Genomic DNA, 16,219 nt, shown 5'->3' with positions numbered 1-16,219 from the left:
GGATGTCTTGGTCTCAGACAAGATTCAGTAGCATTTAAGGGCTTCCAACATAAGATAAAATTGTGGAAAAAAGCAAAAAGCACTGAGCTAGAAAAGACAGTCACTAGCCATTGGCTTGCTCTCAGACTTTCGTATTTTAATATAAAATATTCATACAGCCTACTATATTTCCACTAGCTGAATACTGTTATTGATGGAACTCTAGTCAACTGAAAGATTTTCTCTTCCAATATCAATGAACAAAAAGTTTTAAGTTCAAACACTATTAGATGTTGCTTTAGGGTAGGGAAATGTTGAATAAAGCAGGCAAGGAAACAGCATTTGATCCATCTTCAAATCAGATCACATGAGCTGAAATCAAGCGTAGTCTTATAATTGTTCATCTTCAAAGGTAATTGGTAATTTTGTTGCAAATTTCCCTGACTGCTGTTCCTTCCTGTCCTGCAGTCTTCTCCAACTAGAAATAAACATTTCTTCAGTCTTGTACGTGTGTGACTTCTTCAGTTAAGAGTTAAATAATAATTAATGTTGTTCTAAAGATGAGTTAAAAATCCCAAGTGCAGGCTAATGCACTACAATCAGGGTGTCATGTTTCAGGGAGTTGATTAATATCTGTCAGTTTGGTATCATTAAGAATTGCCCGAATTCTTTCCAAGGAGTCTGCTTGCCGGATCCTCTCTAACTGCACCTGGGAAAATACAGTAAGATTAAATGATGATGGACTCTGCTTACGATTCTTGATTTATTTTGATTAGTTTAGCAGAGATGGAACAGATTAACATCAAATAGTCATTTCAAAGAAAGGAGATGGCAAGTATAATTCAAAAGCAATTTCCCAAAGATTTTGTAGTAGACCTTATTAGTATAAAGTACTGGAACTATGAACATGAATGAAATGAGAAAATTCCTGAGAATCCCCGGTGAATTTGCAAGGGAGTCTTAGCACAATATAATAAATGTTGCTGTAGGGCCGGAGAGATAGCATGGAGGTAGGGCGTTTGCCTTGCATGCAGGATGGTGGTTCGAATCCCAGCATCCCATATGGTCCCCAAGCCTGTCAGGAGCGATTTCTGAGTGTAGAGCCAGGAGGAGTAACCTCTGCCTGAGTCCTGCTGGGTGTGACCCAAGAACAAACCCAAAAAAATGTTGCTGTATTTGTCAAACACTATGACAGTATGGGAATCTGGGAGAAAAACACACAACTTGGGGACCAAGGGAAGGTAATTGGAAAGGACAAACAAGTTAGGTCTTAAAAAGAAACAAGGAGAGTAATGAAATAAAGCTTCTTAACAGAAACCATATGTGGTCAAGAAACAAGTCTTGTTTTTTAAATAAAAAGTGAGGCATTTATTTAAGAACAGGCCTGGTTGAGAATGGTCTACTTGGTATGCCAAGTAGTTAATACTCAAAAGAAGCAAAAACAGGCTTAAACGGAAAGGAAAGGGGTCTGAAGTAGGAACCTTTAAATTGAACAGCCAGATATATGGGGCCAAAAAAGAAGTAATCATAGTCTCTAAACTTCAAGCTACTGTTCAGTGGTCATGTTAGGGATTTTGAATTTTGCCTAAGTACAAAGACCCTCTAAAAAGCCCCAAATGCTTTGGGAGGTTCCCCAAATAGCTCACCTGAAGGGTTTGAGAAAGCTTAACAAAGTCTCTCTGGACTTGTTCACTGACATCTAGTTCTGTCTGTAATCTCTGGGCTTTGTTTTTCTCTTCAAACATTAGTTGTTCAACAGTAACCTGAAAATGTAAGTTTGGAATGAGAATGTCAAAGAGCCCTGGGTTAGAACCACTTAGGAAATAAAGATATTCAAATACCAAGCATCAAAGTATATGTACTTAATATTTCTAAAGACTATTCATTCTCCTTCATAGCTAAAGGATGCAAATCCTAAACTATCTCTTCTAAGAACAAGATGGAATTTAGTGTGAAAGCCAGAATAAAATAATGAGTGATGATGTACCTCCTCCTCTGCCCAACATCCTCACCTCCAGCAATCTGGTGACAGTAATAAATCATAAAACATTGTTTTGTTGTTTCCTCTGCTAATCACAACTTTCCTGAGAAAAGCATCTACCAGGAAAATTCTCAATAAAGAAAAATCAGCAGGGCTATGTTTGTTTGTTTGTTTGTTTGTTTTCCTTTGCCTTTTTTGGGGGGTTGATGGTGTCAGAACCGGTGATGCTCAGGAGTTATTCCTGGTTCTTCACACGGGAACTATTTATTGGTAGTGCAATAGGGTCCATACAGGATGCCAGGGATCAAACCCAGGTCAGCCTCATGAAAGGCAAGAACCCTACCTGCTCTACTACTGCCCCAGCCCATTTCTAAAAACAGTTATACTGTATACCATTTCAGTATTTTTACACTTAAAAGGATCGACTACACAGCTATAGGAAATTTCCCTGCCAATTTGTCTCATACACCATTTTATTCTAATTGGATTAAACAAAATTCAAGCAACAAATACAGACTAATCAAATTAATGACTCCTTTTAAAGCCTAGCTTCCAGCTATGCGCAGTGCCAAGTTTAGCTCATGCCCTTTTTATTTATTTTTTTATAATTTTTTCAGGTTTTTGGGTCACATCCGGCAGCGCTCAGGGGTTACTCCTGGCTCTACGCTCAGAAATCGCCCCTGGCAGGCAAGGGGGATCATATGGGATGCCGGGATTCGAATCACCATCCTTCTGTCCCAGCTCATAACCTTTTAGCTCAATGCCTAACATATTTACTGGCCTAACAAAGGTCTGTAGAGCTGTCAATGTGTGCAAATTTGTCTCAATTTGAGATCAATTGATACCTGTAAATAGCAAGATGTGCCAACTTTAAAATATATTTAAAATATATTTTTAAAAGGCAAGATCCCCATTCTTAGGCTTTTTAATTAACGTATATACTCAAGAAGTATAAGCCGAGTTTTCCAATTATACTCGGGTCATACAGGCTATTTGATTTGGTGCTCATGCACTGAATCAAATACATGTAGTCTCCAGTCGTCTTCTCCCATCTGCTGGAGGGGGGAGGGGTGCTTCAGCTTAGTCCACAAGTCGTGGCTGACCTGAAGAGGTAGGCAGCTGAACTAAACTGTATGCTACTGAACTATTTAACCCACAATATTCTGCGCTTTGTATGGGACTGACAGCAATGATGATGATATCTGCCAACTAAGTGATGATGACAATGTCTGATACCCTCACATCAGATACAGCTGAAGCTCTGTTTGGACATACAATTGAGGAGGAGTAGGAATCTAGTTTTGAAGGATTTTAACCTTTGTGATTTAGCTTGATTGCATGTTAAGCACTTTATTTGAAGTTTTAAAGTTATTGTTGCTAGTTTATAATTTTTCTTTAGCAATTAATATTAAAAACATTCAACCTACTATTTCCTCAATTATTCTAATTGCTTTGGGTATATATTTTTATTTTTGAAATTTACCAGTGACTCCTGCATTTTCCACCTTGGCTTATAATCAAGTCACTAAATTTTCCCAGTTTTTAGGGTCAAAGGGGGGGGAACTGGCTTATACTTGAGTATATACAGTAAATCAACAACAAAAATATTACCTGCAGCCACAGTACATTGGTTAGGGTGCTTGCCACCTGGGTTCAATCCCTCCGTGTGTGTGTGTGTGTGTGTGTGTGTGTGTGTGTGTGTGTGTGTGTGTGTGTGTGTGTGTGTGTGTGTGTGTGTTGGGTCACACCCACATTGCTCAGGGGTTACTCCTAGGGTGCTTGCCACCTGGGTTCAATCCCTCCGTGTGTGTGTGTGTGTGTGTGTGTGTGTGTGTGTGTGTGTGTGTGTTACCTTAGAAGCAGTTTCTTTCTTTAGCTGTTCTTCCGGTTCAATCCCTCCGTGTGTGTGTGTGTGTGTGTGTGTGTGTGTGTGTGTGTGTGTGTGTGTGTGTGTGTGTGTGTGTGTGTGTGTGTGTTACCTTAGAAGCAGTTTCTTTCTTTAGCTGTTCTTCCAAAGTAATTTTCATCTCCTGAAGGTTCTCAAGCTGTTGAGACTTCTCTATTAATGTGACTTCCAACTGTGAAATTAAGAAGGAAAAACTATAATGAAACTACCTAGAGAAGACTATAATCTAAAAAATTATACTCAAACTCAATGCCTTGAACACAGGTAATGCTTGTATATTCCCACCTTTAGATCTCTTTTGATATATTTATTCATCATGACCTATACTTTCTCCTTCATGAAATACTTTTTCTGTTTCTTTTGTTTTTTGCATCATACCCGGCAGAGCTCAGGGGCAACTTCTGGCAGGCTCAGGGGACCATATGGGATGCCAGGATTCAAACCACTGTCCTTCAGCATGCAAGGCAAATGCCCTACCTCCATGCTATCTCTCCAGCCCCTCTTACATGAAATACTTCAGTTTCTACTATGTTTTAATATCTGGGATCAAGAAATCAGGGAAGGCATATAAATAATGGCAGGTAAACATGGAGAAAAAATGTTTAATCCTGTTGGTATGTTGAGAAAGACTTATTTGGGGAGAATGTATTTTATAATAAAGATAAAAAATGTTAAGTGTGGGGCCGGAGAGATAGCACACACAATGGTAGTGTGTTTGCTTTGTACTCAGCTGACCCAGATGGATACAGGTTCAGTTCCTGGCACCCTATATGGTTCCCCAAGCCTGCCAGGAGAGATTTCTGAGTACAGAGCCAGGAGTAACCCCTGAGCATCACTGGATGTGCCCCCCCCAAAATAAAAAAAATGTTAAGGGTAAGGGAGGGGAAGGATCAATAGTACAGTGGATAGGATGCTTGCCTTGCACACTACTGACCTGAGTTTGATTTCCAGCATCCCATATGGTCCCCCACAAGCACTGCCAGGAGAACCCCTAAGCAATGCTAGGATTGGTGTGTACAAGCCCTCAATTTTTTTTTCTTTTTTTTTTTTTTTTTTGGTTTTTGGGTCACACCTGGCAGTGCTCAGGGGTTATTCCTGGCTCCAGGCTCAGAAATTGCTCCTGGCAGGCACAGGGGACCATATGGGGCGCCGGGATTCGAACTGATGACCTCCTGCATGAAAGGCAAACGCCTTACCTCCATGCTATCTCTCCGGCCCCACAAGCCCTCAATTTTAAGAGTAAGGAAAAAGGTGATTAGGACGAGAAAGGCAGGTACCTTCAAAAGAGTGAATAGCATGCATAATAAATGAGTTGAGAGGCCAGAGTGATAGTCCAGTAGGTAAAGTGTCTGCCTTGCATGTAGTCTACCTATGTTGTTTTTGACCCACATCCGGTGATACATAGAGGTTACTCCTGGTTCTGCACTTAGGAATCTCTTCTGGTGGGCTCAAGGGACCATATGGGATGCTGGAATTCTATCTCCACCAACCCCATATGGTCCCCTGAGAACAGAGCCAGGATTAAACACTAAACTGAATATACCCTGTAAATCAGGAAAGAAAATGCACGTGCATGCGTGCACACACACAAATTATATATATATATAATTTATATTAATATAAAACATAAATAAATTAATATAAATATAAATGCCTCTAATGCCTGGTCTCCCTGTCACCCAGACTATATGGAACTTCATGGTTATTTGAGCCATATCACAGCATAAAAAACTAGAGAACTGGGGCTGGAGCAGTGGTTCAAGTGGTAGTGCCTTGCATGCACTAACCTAGGATGGACCTCAGTTCGATTCCCTGGTGTCCCATATGGTCCCCCAAGCCAGGAGGAATTTCTGAGCCAATAGCCAGGAGTAACCCCTGAATGTCACTGGGTATGGCCAGAAACCAAAAAACCAAACAAAACAAACTAGAGAACTGTCAGTTGTTGTGATCTAAAACTCAAAGAGAAAAAAAATGAGTATAGGAATTGGTGATTCTGCTTACCCTACAGTGTGGTATGCTAAGGCTTTGGAAGCTAACACTGACTGTGCTCCAGTGAGTGTGTGAAGCTGATGAGATGGTTCAAATTGTTAAGAGTGCATGTTTTACATGTGGAAGCCCTGGGATCATGGATCCCTAACCACAACTGAGTAGGATGAAAAAGCAAATAATTAAAATAAGAAAAGAAATAAAAATTTGAGTTGGGGTATAAAGAGAACCAATGATTTTTTTTTTTTTTTTTTTTGGGCCTCACCCGGTGGTGCTCAGGGGTTACTCCTGGCTATCTGCTCAGAAATAGCTCCTGGCAGGCACGGGGGACCATATGGGACACCGGGATTCGAACCAACCACCTTTGGTCCTGGATCGGCTGCTTGCAAGGCAAATACCGCTGTGCTATCTCTCCGGGCCAATGAATGTTTTTAATTAGGATGTGACTTCATTATTTGTAAAATTTTTTTGGTTTTGGGGCCACACCTAGAAATGCTCATGGGTTACTCATGATTCTATGCTCAGGGATCATGGTATATGGGATGCTGGGCATTAAACTTTGTCAGCCACATACAAGGCAAGCACCCTACCCTTGTACTATTTCTCTAGCTCATTCATTTATGATTTTTAAGCTTATCATGACTTCATTATGAAAACTAACTGGAAGATAAGTTTTTGAGGAAAAATAAAGTTAGAATGTAGGGTAGAAGAACTGAAGTGGCAAAGTGACTGGAAAGAATGGAGCATAGCATTGCTAGCAATTTCTGTCAAGGCAATCTTGATAGTAAAGCAGTAGAGACTGAAGCCAGATGATTGTAGGTAGAAGGGTGACAGGGAGACTAGGCAGTAGAAGCATTTTATATATGTGTATACAATTTACATTTATTTATAGCCTGATTTACAGGCTATATTCAGCTTAGGGCTTAATCCTGGCTCTGGGAACTGTAGCAGCTATACCATCTCTATGGTCCCCTGGCTACTGAAGGATAAAGAAATATATACTGGTAGCTTGAGAAGTTATTATCCTAAGAAAAACTTTTATCCTCTTAATAGTAAATACCTCACTATACTTATATTTAATAGAAAAGACTAGTTAAGAAGTTCAAGTTCGGGGCCGGGAAGGTGGCGCTAGAGGTAAGGTGTCTGCCTTACAAGCGCTAGCCAAGGAACGGACCGCGGTTCGATCCCCCGGCGTCCCATATGGTCCCCCCAAGCCAGGGGCGATTTCTGAGCACATAGCCAGGGGTAACCCCTGAGCGTCAAACGGGTGTGGCCCAAAAACCAAAAAGAAAAAAAAAAAAGAAGTTCGAGTTTGGGGCCAGAGAGATAGCATGGAGGTAAGGTGTTTACCTTTCATGCAGAAGGTCATCGGTTCGAATCCCGGCATCCCATGTGGTCCCCCGTGCTGGCCAGGAGCAATATCTGAGCACGGAGCCAGGAAAAACCCCTGAGCACTGCTGGGTGTGACCCAAAAACCACAAAAAAAAAAAAAAAAAAAAGTTCAAGTTCGGGGCCAGAGCAATAGCTCAGTGGTAGGGCATTTGTCTTGCACGCAGCTGACCTAGAATGAACCTTGGTTCAATTCCTGGCATCCCATATGGTCCCCCAAGCCAAGAACAATTTTTTTTGGGGGGGGTCATACCCAGCAGCGCTCAAGGGCTACTCTTGGCTCTATGCTCAGAAATCACTCCTGGCAGGCTTGGGGGACCATATGGGATGCCGGGATTCAAACCACCGTCCTTCTGCATGTAAGGCAAACGCTTCACCTCCATGCTATTTCTCCAGCCCCACCAAAAGCGATTTTTGAGTGCAGAGCCAGGAGTAACCCCTGAGCATCAACCGGTTGTGGCCACACACACCCCCAAAAAGGGGGAAAAAAAAGAAGTTCAAATTCAAGGTTCACAATCAAACAGAAGCCGTAGAAGAAGCTTGAAATTGATTTGAAGGAGTCAGACTTTCTGCCTGCTCTCTACCACTCTAAAGTGACGCTTCCCTTGGGCTGACATCAATGGGCATACTGGGTAAGGCAGAGGTCCTTCCTATTTGTTGGATCCCCACAGCCTCCACAACCTGGTCTTCAAGCTGCACCATATTGAGAGCTCACACTACAATTCCTGAAGCATACCAACTGTTTATGTGGCATGCTACAGATGTACCAAACAAATCACACACTGTTCATAGTTACGTTTCCTATCATTCAGTGAGGATGCGCTGAGACGAGAGCAATTCATGGCCTAATTTCACAGTATCTTCCAGAGGAAGTACACAGTCATTTCCAGCACATCACAGACACTAGAAAACCTATGAGGGAAAGTCGTAGGAAGCCCACCAAGTTCAATGAGTAAGAACAATATGACTAAAGACATAACACCAATCAGCTCAATAAATTCTGTCAGCATCTTTGATGAGGATGTTCAACTAGCTCAAAAAAACCATGGCACAGGTAGTCAGCAAAGCACAAGAAAGTGTAAGAGTTGAAGTGAGGGGACAGAGAGAGATATAGTGGACAGGGTGCTGACCTGGGTTCAATCTGCAGCATCCAATATGGGTCCTCAAGCCCACCATGAGTGATATCTGAGTGCAAAGCCAGGAGTAACCCGAGTACTACTGGATGTGGCCCCCCAAAAAAACAGTAGAAGTGAGAAAACTGCAATCAGAAATGACAGAAATGAAAAGCATGGTAGGTCGATATTAAAAAACTCAATAGAAGCTCTGAACTGCAGAATAAGTTACTGAGCAAAAGATCAAGGAGATCCAAGGTGAGGAGGAAACCATTAGAAAATAGTCTGAAAAGAAATGAACAGCATACCAGAGAACTATGAGGTGAGTTCAAGAGGAATCCAAGAATCACTGGAGAGAGAGATGTGGTAATTGAGTGGTCAGAGAGGCCTGGTCTTCAAGCTGAGATCTCTGGAGCTTTCTCAGGATGGGGGTAGGCAAAGTTCTGCCCTGCCAAAAGGACCAGCGCTCTGTTCACCCCCCAACCTTCTCTTATATTCAGTTCCACAACTAATCTTAGAGAGAATCTATGCTGTTTAATCATCCCAGGTGTACAGTTCTTGGAGCACACAGCTGCATATTTAGTGGAAGGACACCTCCAAATTTCACAGTAATAACCTTTCAGTAAGAACATAGCAGGCTCAATTACACATAAGGACTTAACCACTTAGTGAATCTTCAATGACTTTCTTTAGTAACACAATATTAAGTATCGTAACAAGTAATATAAATCATTTAGATAGGACCAAAGTGGTAGTACAATGGAGAAAGCACTTGCCTTGCATGCAACAAACCCAGTTCTAATCCCAAGCATCCCATAAGGTCCCAAGTCCACCAGAAGTGACATCTGAGAGCCATGCCAGGAGTAAGCCCTGAGCTCAAAATAATCTTGTGCTTGCTAAGAAGGATGGCATGGGAGTGGGAGGTAAGCAAATTGGCCACAGTGGTAGAGGGAAGGTCACACTGGTGGTGGGCTTGGTGTTGGAACATTGGATACAAAACAACTATTTTGTTTCGTTTTTGGGTAACACCTGGCAGCGCTCAGGGGCTACTCATGGCTCTACACTCAAGAAATCGACCTACGGGCCCGGAGATATAGCACAGCGGTGTTTGCCTTGCAAGCAGCCGATCCAGGACCAAAGGTGGTTGGTTCGAATCCTGGTGTCCCATATGGTCCCCCGTGCCTGCCAGGAGCTATTTCTGAGCAGACAGCCAGGAGTAACCCCTGAGTACCGCTGGGTGTGGCCCAAAAACCAAAGAAAAGAAATCGACCTGGCAGGCAGCAGGCTTGGGAGACCATATGGGATGCTGGGATTCGAACCACAGTCCTGCATGCAAGGCCAACACTCTACTGCTGTGCTATCACTCCCGCCCCCAGGAGCGATTTCTGAGTACAGAGACAGGAGTAATCCAGAAACAAAAAAAACAAAACAAAACAAAAAAGATTTATTTAGGAAAACTTCAAGACACGTTCTTCTCAAAGTAAAAAAAATACATATTGGGGACCAGAACGGTAACACATTCAGTAGGGCATTCAGTATGCAGCCAACCCGGGCTCAATCCCCGAGCACTGCCAGGAGTAATTTCTGAGTGCAGTCAGGTGTGCCCACAAGCACCTCTGGATGTGTCTCCAAAAAAGACAAACAAAAAAAATCCATATTAAGACAGAATACCGAAAGCAGCAAAATCAAGAAAGAAACTTACAGGGGGGCAGGAGAGAGAGCATGGAGGTAGGGCATTTGCCTCACATGCAGAAGGACGGTGATTTGAATCCCGGCATCCCATATGGTCTGCCGAGCCTGTCAGGAGCGATTTCTGAGTGTAGAGCCATGAGTAACCCCAGTGCTGCCGGGTTTGACCCTCGCCCCCCAAAAGGGGAACTTACATACATAGAAAGGTCCATAAGATGTACAGCAAATCTATCAAATGAGACTCTGATCCAGAGAGTATGGAAGGACAGAGTACAAAAATTTAATGAAATAGAACACCTCGTCAAGAACACTTTATCCAACTAGACTGTCATTCAGATTTGAAGGATTGATACAGAGCTTCATGGGCAGGCAACAGTTTAGGAAATTCATAATCTTGAAACTGATTTTGCAAGAAGCATTAAGAGCTCCTTTAAAAGACAGTAAAGGCTAAGTATGTGGCACTGAATATGGCACTCAGTAACGGCACATTATGGTTGTCTTCTACAAGATTAAGAAAAATCAGGGGCCGGCGCGGTGCCGCTAGAGGTAAGGTGTCTGCCTTGCCAGCGCTAGCCTAGGATGAACCATGGTTCGATCCTCTGGCGTCCCATATGGTCCCCCCAAGCCAGGAGTGACTTCTGAGTGCATAGCCAGGAGTAACCCCTGAGCGTTAGCGGGTATGGCCCAAAAAACAAAATAAATAAATAAATAAAAATAAAAATAAATTAAAAAACAGCAATCATGGGCTGGAGAGATAGCACAGCAGTAGGGCGTTTGTCTTGCACACAGCCGATCCAGGACAGAAAGTGCTTCTAATTCCGGTATCCCACATGGTCCCCTGTGCCTCCCAGGAATAATTTCTGAGCCTAGAGCCAGTACTAACCCCACTGGGGTGTGTCCCAAAAAACCAAAAGAAAAAAAAAATCCAGCAATCATTACAAATTGATTTTCATTGATTAATTTTCTTTTCTTTTTTGGTTTTTGGGTCACACCCGGCAGCGCTCAGGGGTTACTCCTGGCTCTATGCTCAGAAATCACTCCTGGCAGGCTCAGGGGACCATATGGGATCTGGGATTAGAACCACCGACCTTCTGCATGAAAGGCAAATGCCTTACCTCCATGCTATCTCTCCAGCTCCCATTGATTATTTTTTTAATAATGTCACTTGCCATTCCTTTAAGTTTTGTTGAGACAAGTATTTATAATATATAATATGTATATATAATATATATATACACACACACATATATATATATATATTTTTTTTTGTTTGTTTGTTTGCTTTTGGGCCACACCTGGTGATGCTCAGGGGTTACTCATAGCTTGGGGGACCATATTGGACGTCGGGGGATCCAACCATGGTCCATCCTAGGCTAGTGCACATAAGGCAGACACCTTAGTGCTTGCGCCACTGCTCCAGCCTCTATAAAATATATTTGTATATGCCTTAGGGGACAGGTTGAAGATAAGGGTCTGGGAGAAAGCTTGGGGACATTGGTGGTGGGATTAATGTTGGAACACTGTGTGACTGAAACGAATCTATTATGAACAAATCTGTAAACCATCATATTTTAACAAGTGAATAATAAGATGTTAGGGATTAAAATAAAAAGATATGAGGAACTCAGTTAAAGCATACATTAACAGAAATTAACATTAACAGAGAAATATTATTTGTTTGTTTTGGTTTTGGGGGCACAGCCAGCAGTGCTCAGGGGTTACTCCTGGCTTTGCACTTAGAAATTACTCTTGGCAGGCTTGGGGGAACAATATGAGATACTGGAAATTGAACCTGGGTCTGCTGGTAACAAGGCAAATACCGTATCTACTATGCAATCGCTTCAATCCCCAGAAATCAAAATTATTATTTTCTGAAGAAAGAATTTAGGGAAGGCTGAGAAGAAAAGTAAATAAGCCAGGAAACTGCTACAGGGATGCAAAGCCAATGTTATGAAAGAGAAGATAAAGTGTTGTCTGTAATAATCACTGTAAAAAATGTAATGGGGACAACTGAAGACAAATGGCTGGCCAGAGACATAGCACAGCGGCCAACCCAGGACAAATGGTGGTTTGATTCCCAGCATCTCATATGATTCCCCAAGCCTGCCAGGCGATTTCTGAGTGCAGAGCCAGGAGTAACCCCTGAACACTGCTGGGTGTGACCCAAAAACCAAACACCAAAACAAAAAAAGACAATGGCTGACTAGAGATAAAGGTCACTGCTTCAAGAGTAAGGCTAAGTTATGGAATGTGTCCATTTATCAAGTGTCTTATATAAGAAAACTCTTGAGGGGACCAGAGAGATAGCACAACAGTAGGGCGATTGCCTTGCATGCAGCAGATCAGGAAGGACGGTTGTTCGAATCCCAGCATCCCATATGGTCCCCTGTGCCTCCCAGGAGCAATTTCTGAGCCTAAAGCCAGGAGTAACCCCTGAGTGCTGCTTGGTGTGACCCCCAAAACAACAACAGCAACAAAAACCCAAACTTGGGGCCAGTGAGGTGGCACTAGAGGTAAGGTGTCTGCCTTGCAAGCGCTAGCCAACAAAGGACCACGGTTCAATCCCCCAGCGTCCCATATGGTCCCCCTAAGCCAGGGTCAATTTCTGAGTGCTTAGCCAGGAGTAACCCCTGAGCATCAAACGGGTTTGGCCCAGAAAACCAAAAAAAAACCCAAAAACAAAAAACCCAAACTCTAGGGGCCAGAGTGATAGCATAGCGGTAGGGCGTTTGCATTGCACGAGGCTGACATAGGACAGACCTGGGTTTATCCCATATGGTCCTTGAGCTAGGAGCAATTTCTGAGCATATAGCCAGGATTAACTCCTGAGCATCACTGGGTGTGGCCCAAAAACCAAAAAAGAAAAAAATGAAAAAACTCTAAAGCCCTAGCAGGACTGGCCAACAATAGAAAAATTAAAGAATGAGCAAGAGAACTGTAAGCATAGTAGGAAAACATCTTTTTTTTTTGGGGGGGGGGGGTTGGGTTTTGGGTCACACCTGGTGACGCTCAAGGGCTACTCCTGGCTCTGGGCTCAGAAATTGCTCCTGGCAGGCTCGGAGGACCATATGGGAAGCTGGGATTTTAACCACCATCCATCCTGAATTGGCTGCATGCAAGGCAAATGCCCTACCGCTGTGCTATCTCTCTGGCCCCAAACATCATTTCTTATCTGTAAAAGATTCTGTATATATTCTTATTATAGCTTTTCATATATATCATATCACAATAGCTTGCATTGCCTATCTTGCTACAGTGGAACTTCCAGTAATATACTAGTCTTCCCAATACCTACTTTTGTCCATGGCTTTTTTGTTTGTTTGTTTTATGTTTTGGGGTAGCACTCAGGGGTTACTCTTGGCAGGCTGGGGGTGGGGAACCATGAGATACCAGGAACTGAACCAGGTCCGTCCTGGGTTGGCCACATACATGCAAGGCAAACACCCAACTGCTGTGCTATCTCTCCAGCCCTGTCCATGCCTTCTTAAACTTTTCTCATTTTGTCTCCCTTTTTCACCTGAGGAATACTACACAGACAATTATTGCCAAAAACATCTTCAATTCATTACACATTCAAGTTTGAAATTACTTTCTGGTTTTTTCTTTTTTCTTTTCTTTTCTTTTCATTTCATTTCATTTCATTTTGGTTTTTGGGCCATACCCAGTGGTGCTTAGGGGTTACTCCTGGCTATCTGCTCAGAAATAGCTCCTGGCAGGCACGGGGACCATATGGGATGCCGGGATTCGAACCAACCACCTTAGGTCCTGGGTCAGCTTCTTGCAAGGCAAACACTGTTTTGCTATCTCTCCAGCCCCACTTTCTGTTTTTTTTTCAAATTTATAAACCTCTAACTGTTGCCAATTTGGGGTCAGAAAGATAAAACTTTCAGTTACTGCCCCATAGTTTAAAAAGTCAGGTTTTAGTCAACATATGGCCTGACAAAGCAGGTTAAATAAATGCTCTCATCTTATATAATCATGTCCTTACTGTTTTGTTCTATTCACTCTGAATGGAATTCCTTAAAGACAAGGACTATGTCTATTTTATTTTATTTTATATTTCTTTTTTTTTGGGGGGGGGGGGCCACACCCGGTGACGCTCAGGGGTTACTCCTGGCTATGTGCTCAGAAGTCGCTCCTGGCTTGGGGGACCATATGGGACACCGGGGGATCGAACCGAGGTCCGTCCAAGGCTAGCGCAGGCAAGGCAGGCACCTTACCTTTAGCGCCACCGCCCGGCCCCTATTTTATATTTCTTGAGTATACTACAGTAGAATTCAATAAATAACAGTTTTTAACATCCATTTGAAACTCAAGACACTCACCTGTCGTTTTTCTAATTTTATTCTTTCTAATTCAGCTTTTATGCTAGAAATAGAGGCTAGATGAGAAAAAAAAGAGGTAAATATTAGCATTTATTATTATGCATTTTGAATTATTTTTCACAAGCTCAATATATTTATTTAGGTTTTTTTTGGGACCATTCCCAGCTGTGCACAGGGATAACTCCTAGGCCTACATTTAGGAATCACACCTGGTGGGCACAGGAGACCACATGGGATACTGGGGATTGAATCTTAGCTGGCTGTGTACAAGGCAAATGCCTTCCTGCTGCACTATTGCTTTGGCCCCAAGCTCAATTTTTTTTTTTTTTAAAGAAGTCATACATGGACCAGAGAGATAGCATGGAGGTAAGGCTTTGCCTTTCATGCAGAAGGTCATTGATTTGAATCCTGGCATCCCATATGGTCCCCCAAGCCTGCCAGGAGTGATTTCTGAGCGTGGAGCCAGGAGTACCCCTGAGTGCTGCCGGTATGACCTCCCACCCCCCCAAAAAAAGAAGTCATACACACATAGCAGTAAGAGAATGGAAAATTCAACTAATTGTTTTTCTGAAAATGTCACCCATCTTACGGGAAGTGGCCATAAGATCTCCTAAAAAAAGATTTTTAAGTTTTTTGTATTCATAATTATTGGATATATTAGAACATCTAAAAAGCTGAATTAATTCTGAATTATTTTCTATTTTTCCATATTCCACGACCATATATTATTAATAATTAAAATTTTATCTAGTGCCTCAAATGGTAAATAAATTACATCATCCCTTTTATAATCACCTATTTCTTCCTTGCAGTTTTCTATTTCTAGCTGCAGAGTTTCTTCAAGATTTTCTTTTAAACACTGCTCTGCTTGAATCTGTTCTTTTAGGAAAAGTATTTCAGCCTTCAGCTTTTCTTCCATGTGGTCCGCTGCTGTCCGCATATTAACAATGTTCTCACGGTATTTTAATACTAACTCCCGGAGTGCCTGGATTTAAGAAAGAAATGATTACTGGGTTTGTAAAGATGACAGAAAATATAAAACAAAGCAAAAGATCTTCTGCAACCAGAATTTCCTAAGTTTTAAAAAGGTAAAAAATTTAGATTTTGAACCCCTGTCCAAGTCACTTTGAACTATGAGAGTCTTGATCTTGTCATATTGATATTCAGTATGTTTTAGAAATGGGACATTTCTAGTCACTATGTACTGTGAACCATCTACTTTTCAAAAAAGCAGAAAGACAGAAAAATAAAAATATTAATTGACTTTGTAAGATGAAAATCATCATGAACAGCTTAGTAATGTCTGCTATAACCTGCTTATACTTGAAGCTGGAAAATAAGACTAAAATGGCTGAAACTCAGAAACAGGGGCCGGAGAGATAGCATGGAGGTAAGGTGTTTGCCTCTCATGCAGGAGGTCATCGTTTCGAATCCCGGCGTCCCGTATGGTCCTCCCGTGCCTGCCAGCAGCAATTTCTGAGCCTGGAGCCAGGAATAACCCCTGAGCACTGCCGGGTGTGACCCAAAAACCACAAAAAAAAAAAAAAAGAAACTCAGAAACAAGTATTAACTCTTTTTTTGGCTACACCCACTGATACTCAGGGGTTACTCCTGGCTATGTGTGCAGAAATCACTCCTGGCTTGGGGGAACCATATGGGGCGCCAGGGATTGATTCAAGGTCTGTCCTGGGTCAGCTGCATGCAAAGCAAATGTTCTACCACTGCACTATCGCTTTGGCCCCCAAGCATTAACTCTTATGAGGGTATATTTTATTTACTTATTCAAAGATTTTTTTTGAACATCCACCACTAGTAAAATATTAGGTCAGAGGCACATGTGGCAACGAATGCC

At 42.2% G+C, this 16,219-nt stretch overlaps 1 protein-coding gene across 1 annotated transcript in view; it reads right to left on the bottom strand.

Annotated features, from left to right (window-relative positions):
- Nucleotides 1-115: 115 nt before the first annotated feature.
- RABEP1 (rabaptin, RAB GTPase binding effector protein 1) overlaps nucleotides 116-16,219 on the bottom strand; it is a 111,343-nt gene continuing 95,239 nt past the window's right edge. Inside the window, exons 14-18 of the mRNA XM_049774319.1 lie at nucleotides 15,163-15,352; nucleotides 14,368-14,423; nucleotides 3,940-4,038; nucleotides 1,626-1,742; nucleotides 116-688 (exon numbers count right to left, since the gene is read on the bottom strand). Of these exons, the coding sequence (XP_049630276.1) occupies nucleotides 587-688; nucleotides 1,626-1,742; nucleotides 3,940-4,038; nucleotides 14,368-14,423; nucleotides 15,163-15,352 (564 nt within the window). The 3' untranslated portion in view covers nucleotides 116-586. The remainder of the gene's footprint in view (nucleotides 689-1,625; nucleotides 1,743-3,939; nucleotides 4,039-14,367; nucleotides 14,424-15,162; nucleotides 15,353-16,219) is intronic.

Source organism: Suncus etruscus, chromosome 1 (assembly GCF_024139225.1).
Source record: "Suncus etruscus isolate mSunEtr1 chromosome 1, mSunEtr1.pri.cur, whole genome shotgun sequence".
Lineage (NCBI taxonomy): Eukaryota > Metazoa > Chordata > Mammalia > Eulipotyphla > Soricidae > Suncus > Suncus etruscus.
The sequence above is the reverse complement of the archived record's forward strand: the minus strand, read 5'-3'. Positions and strand labels throughout refer to the sequence as shown.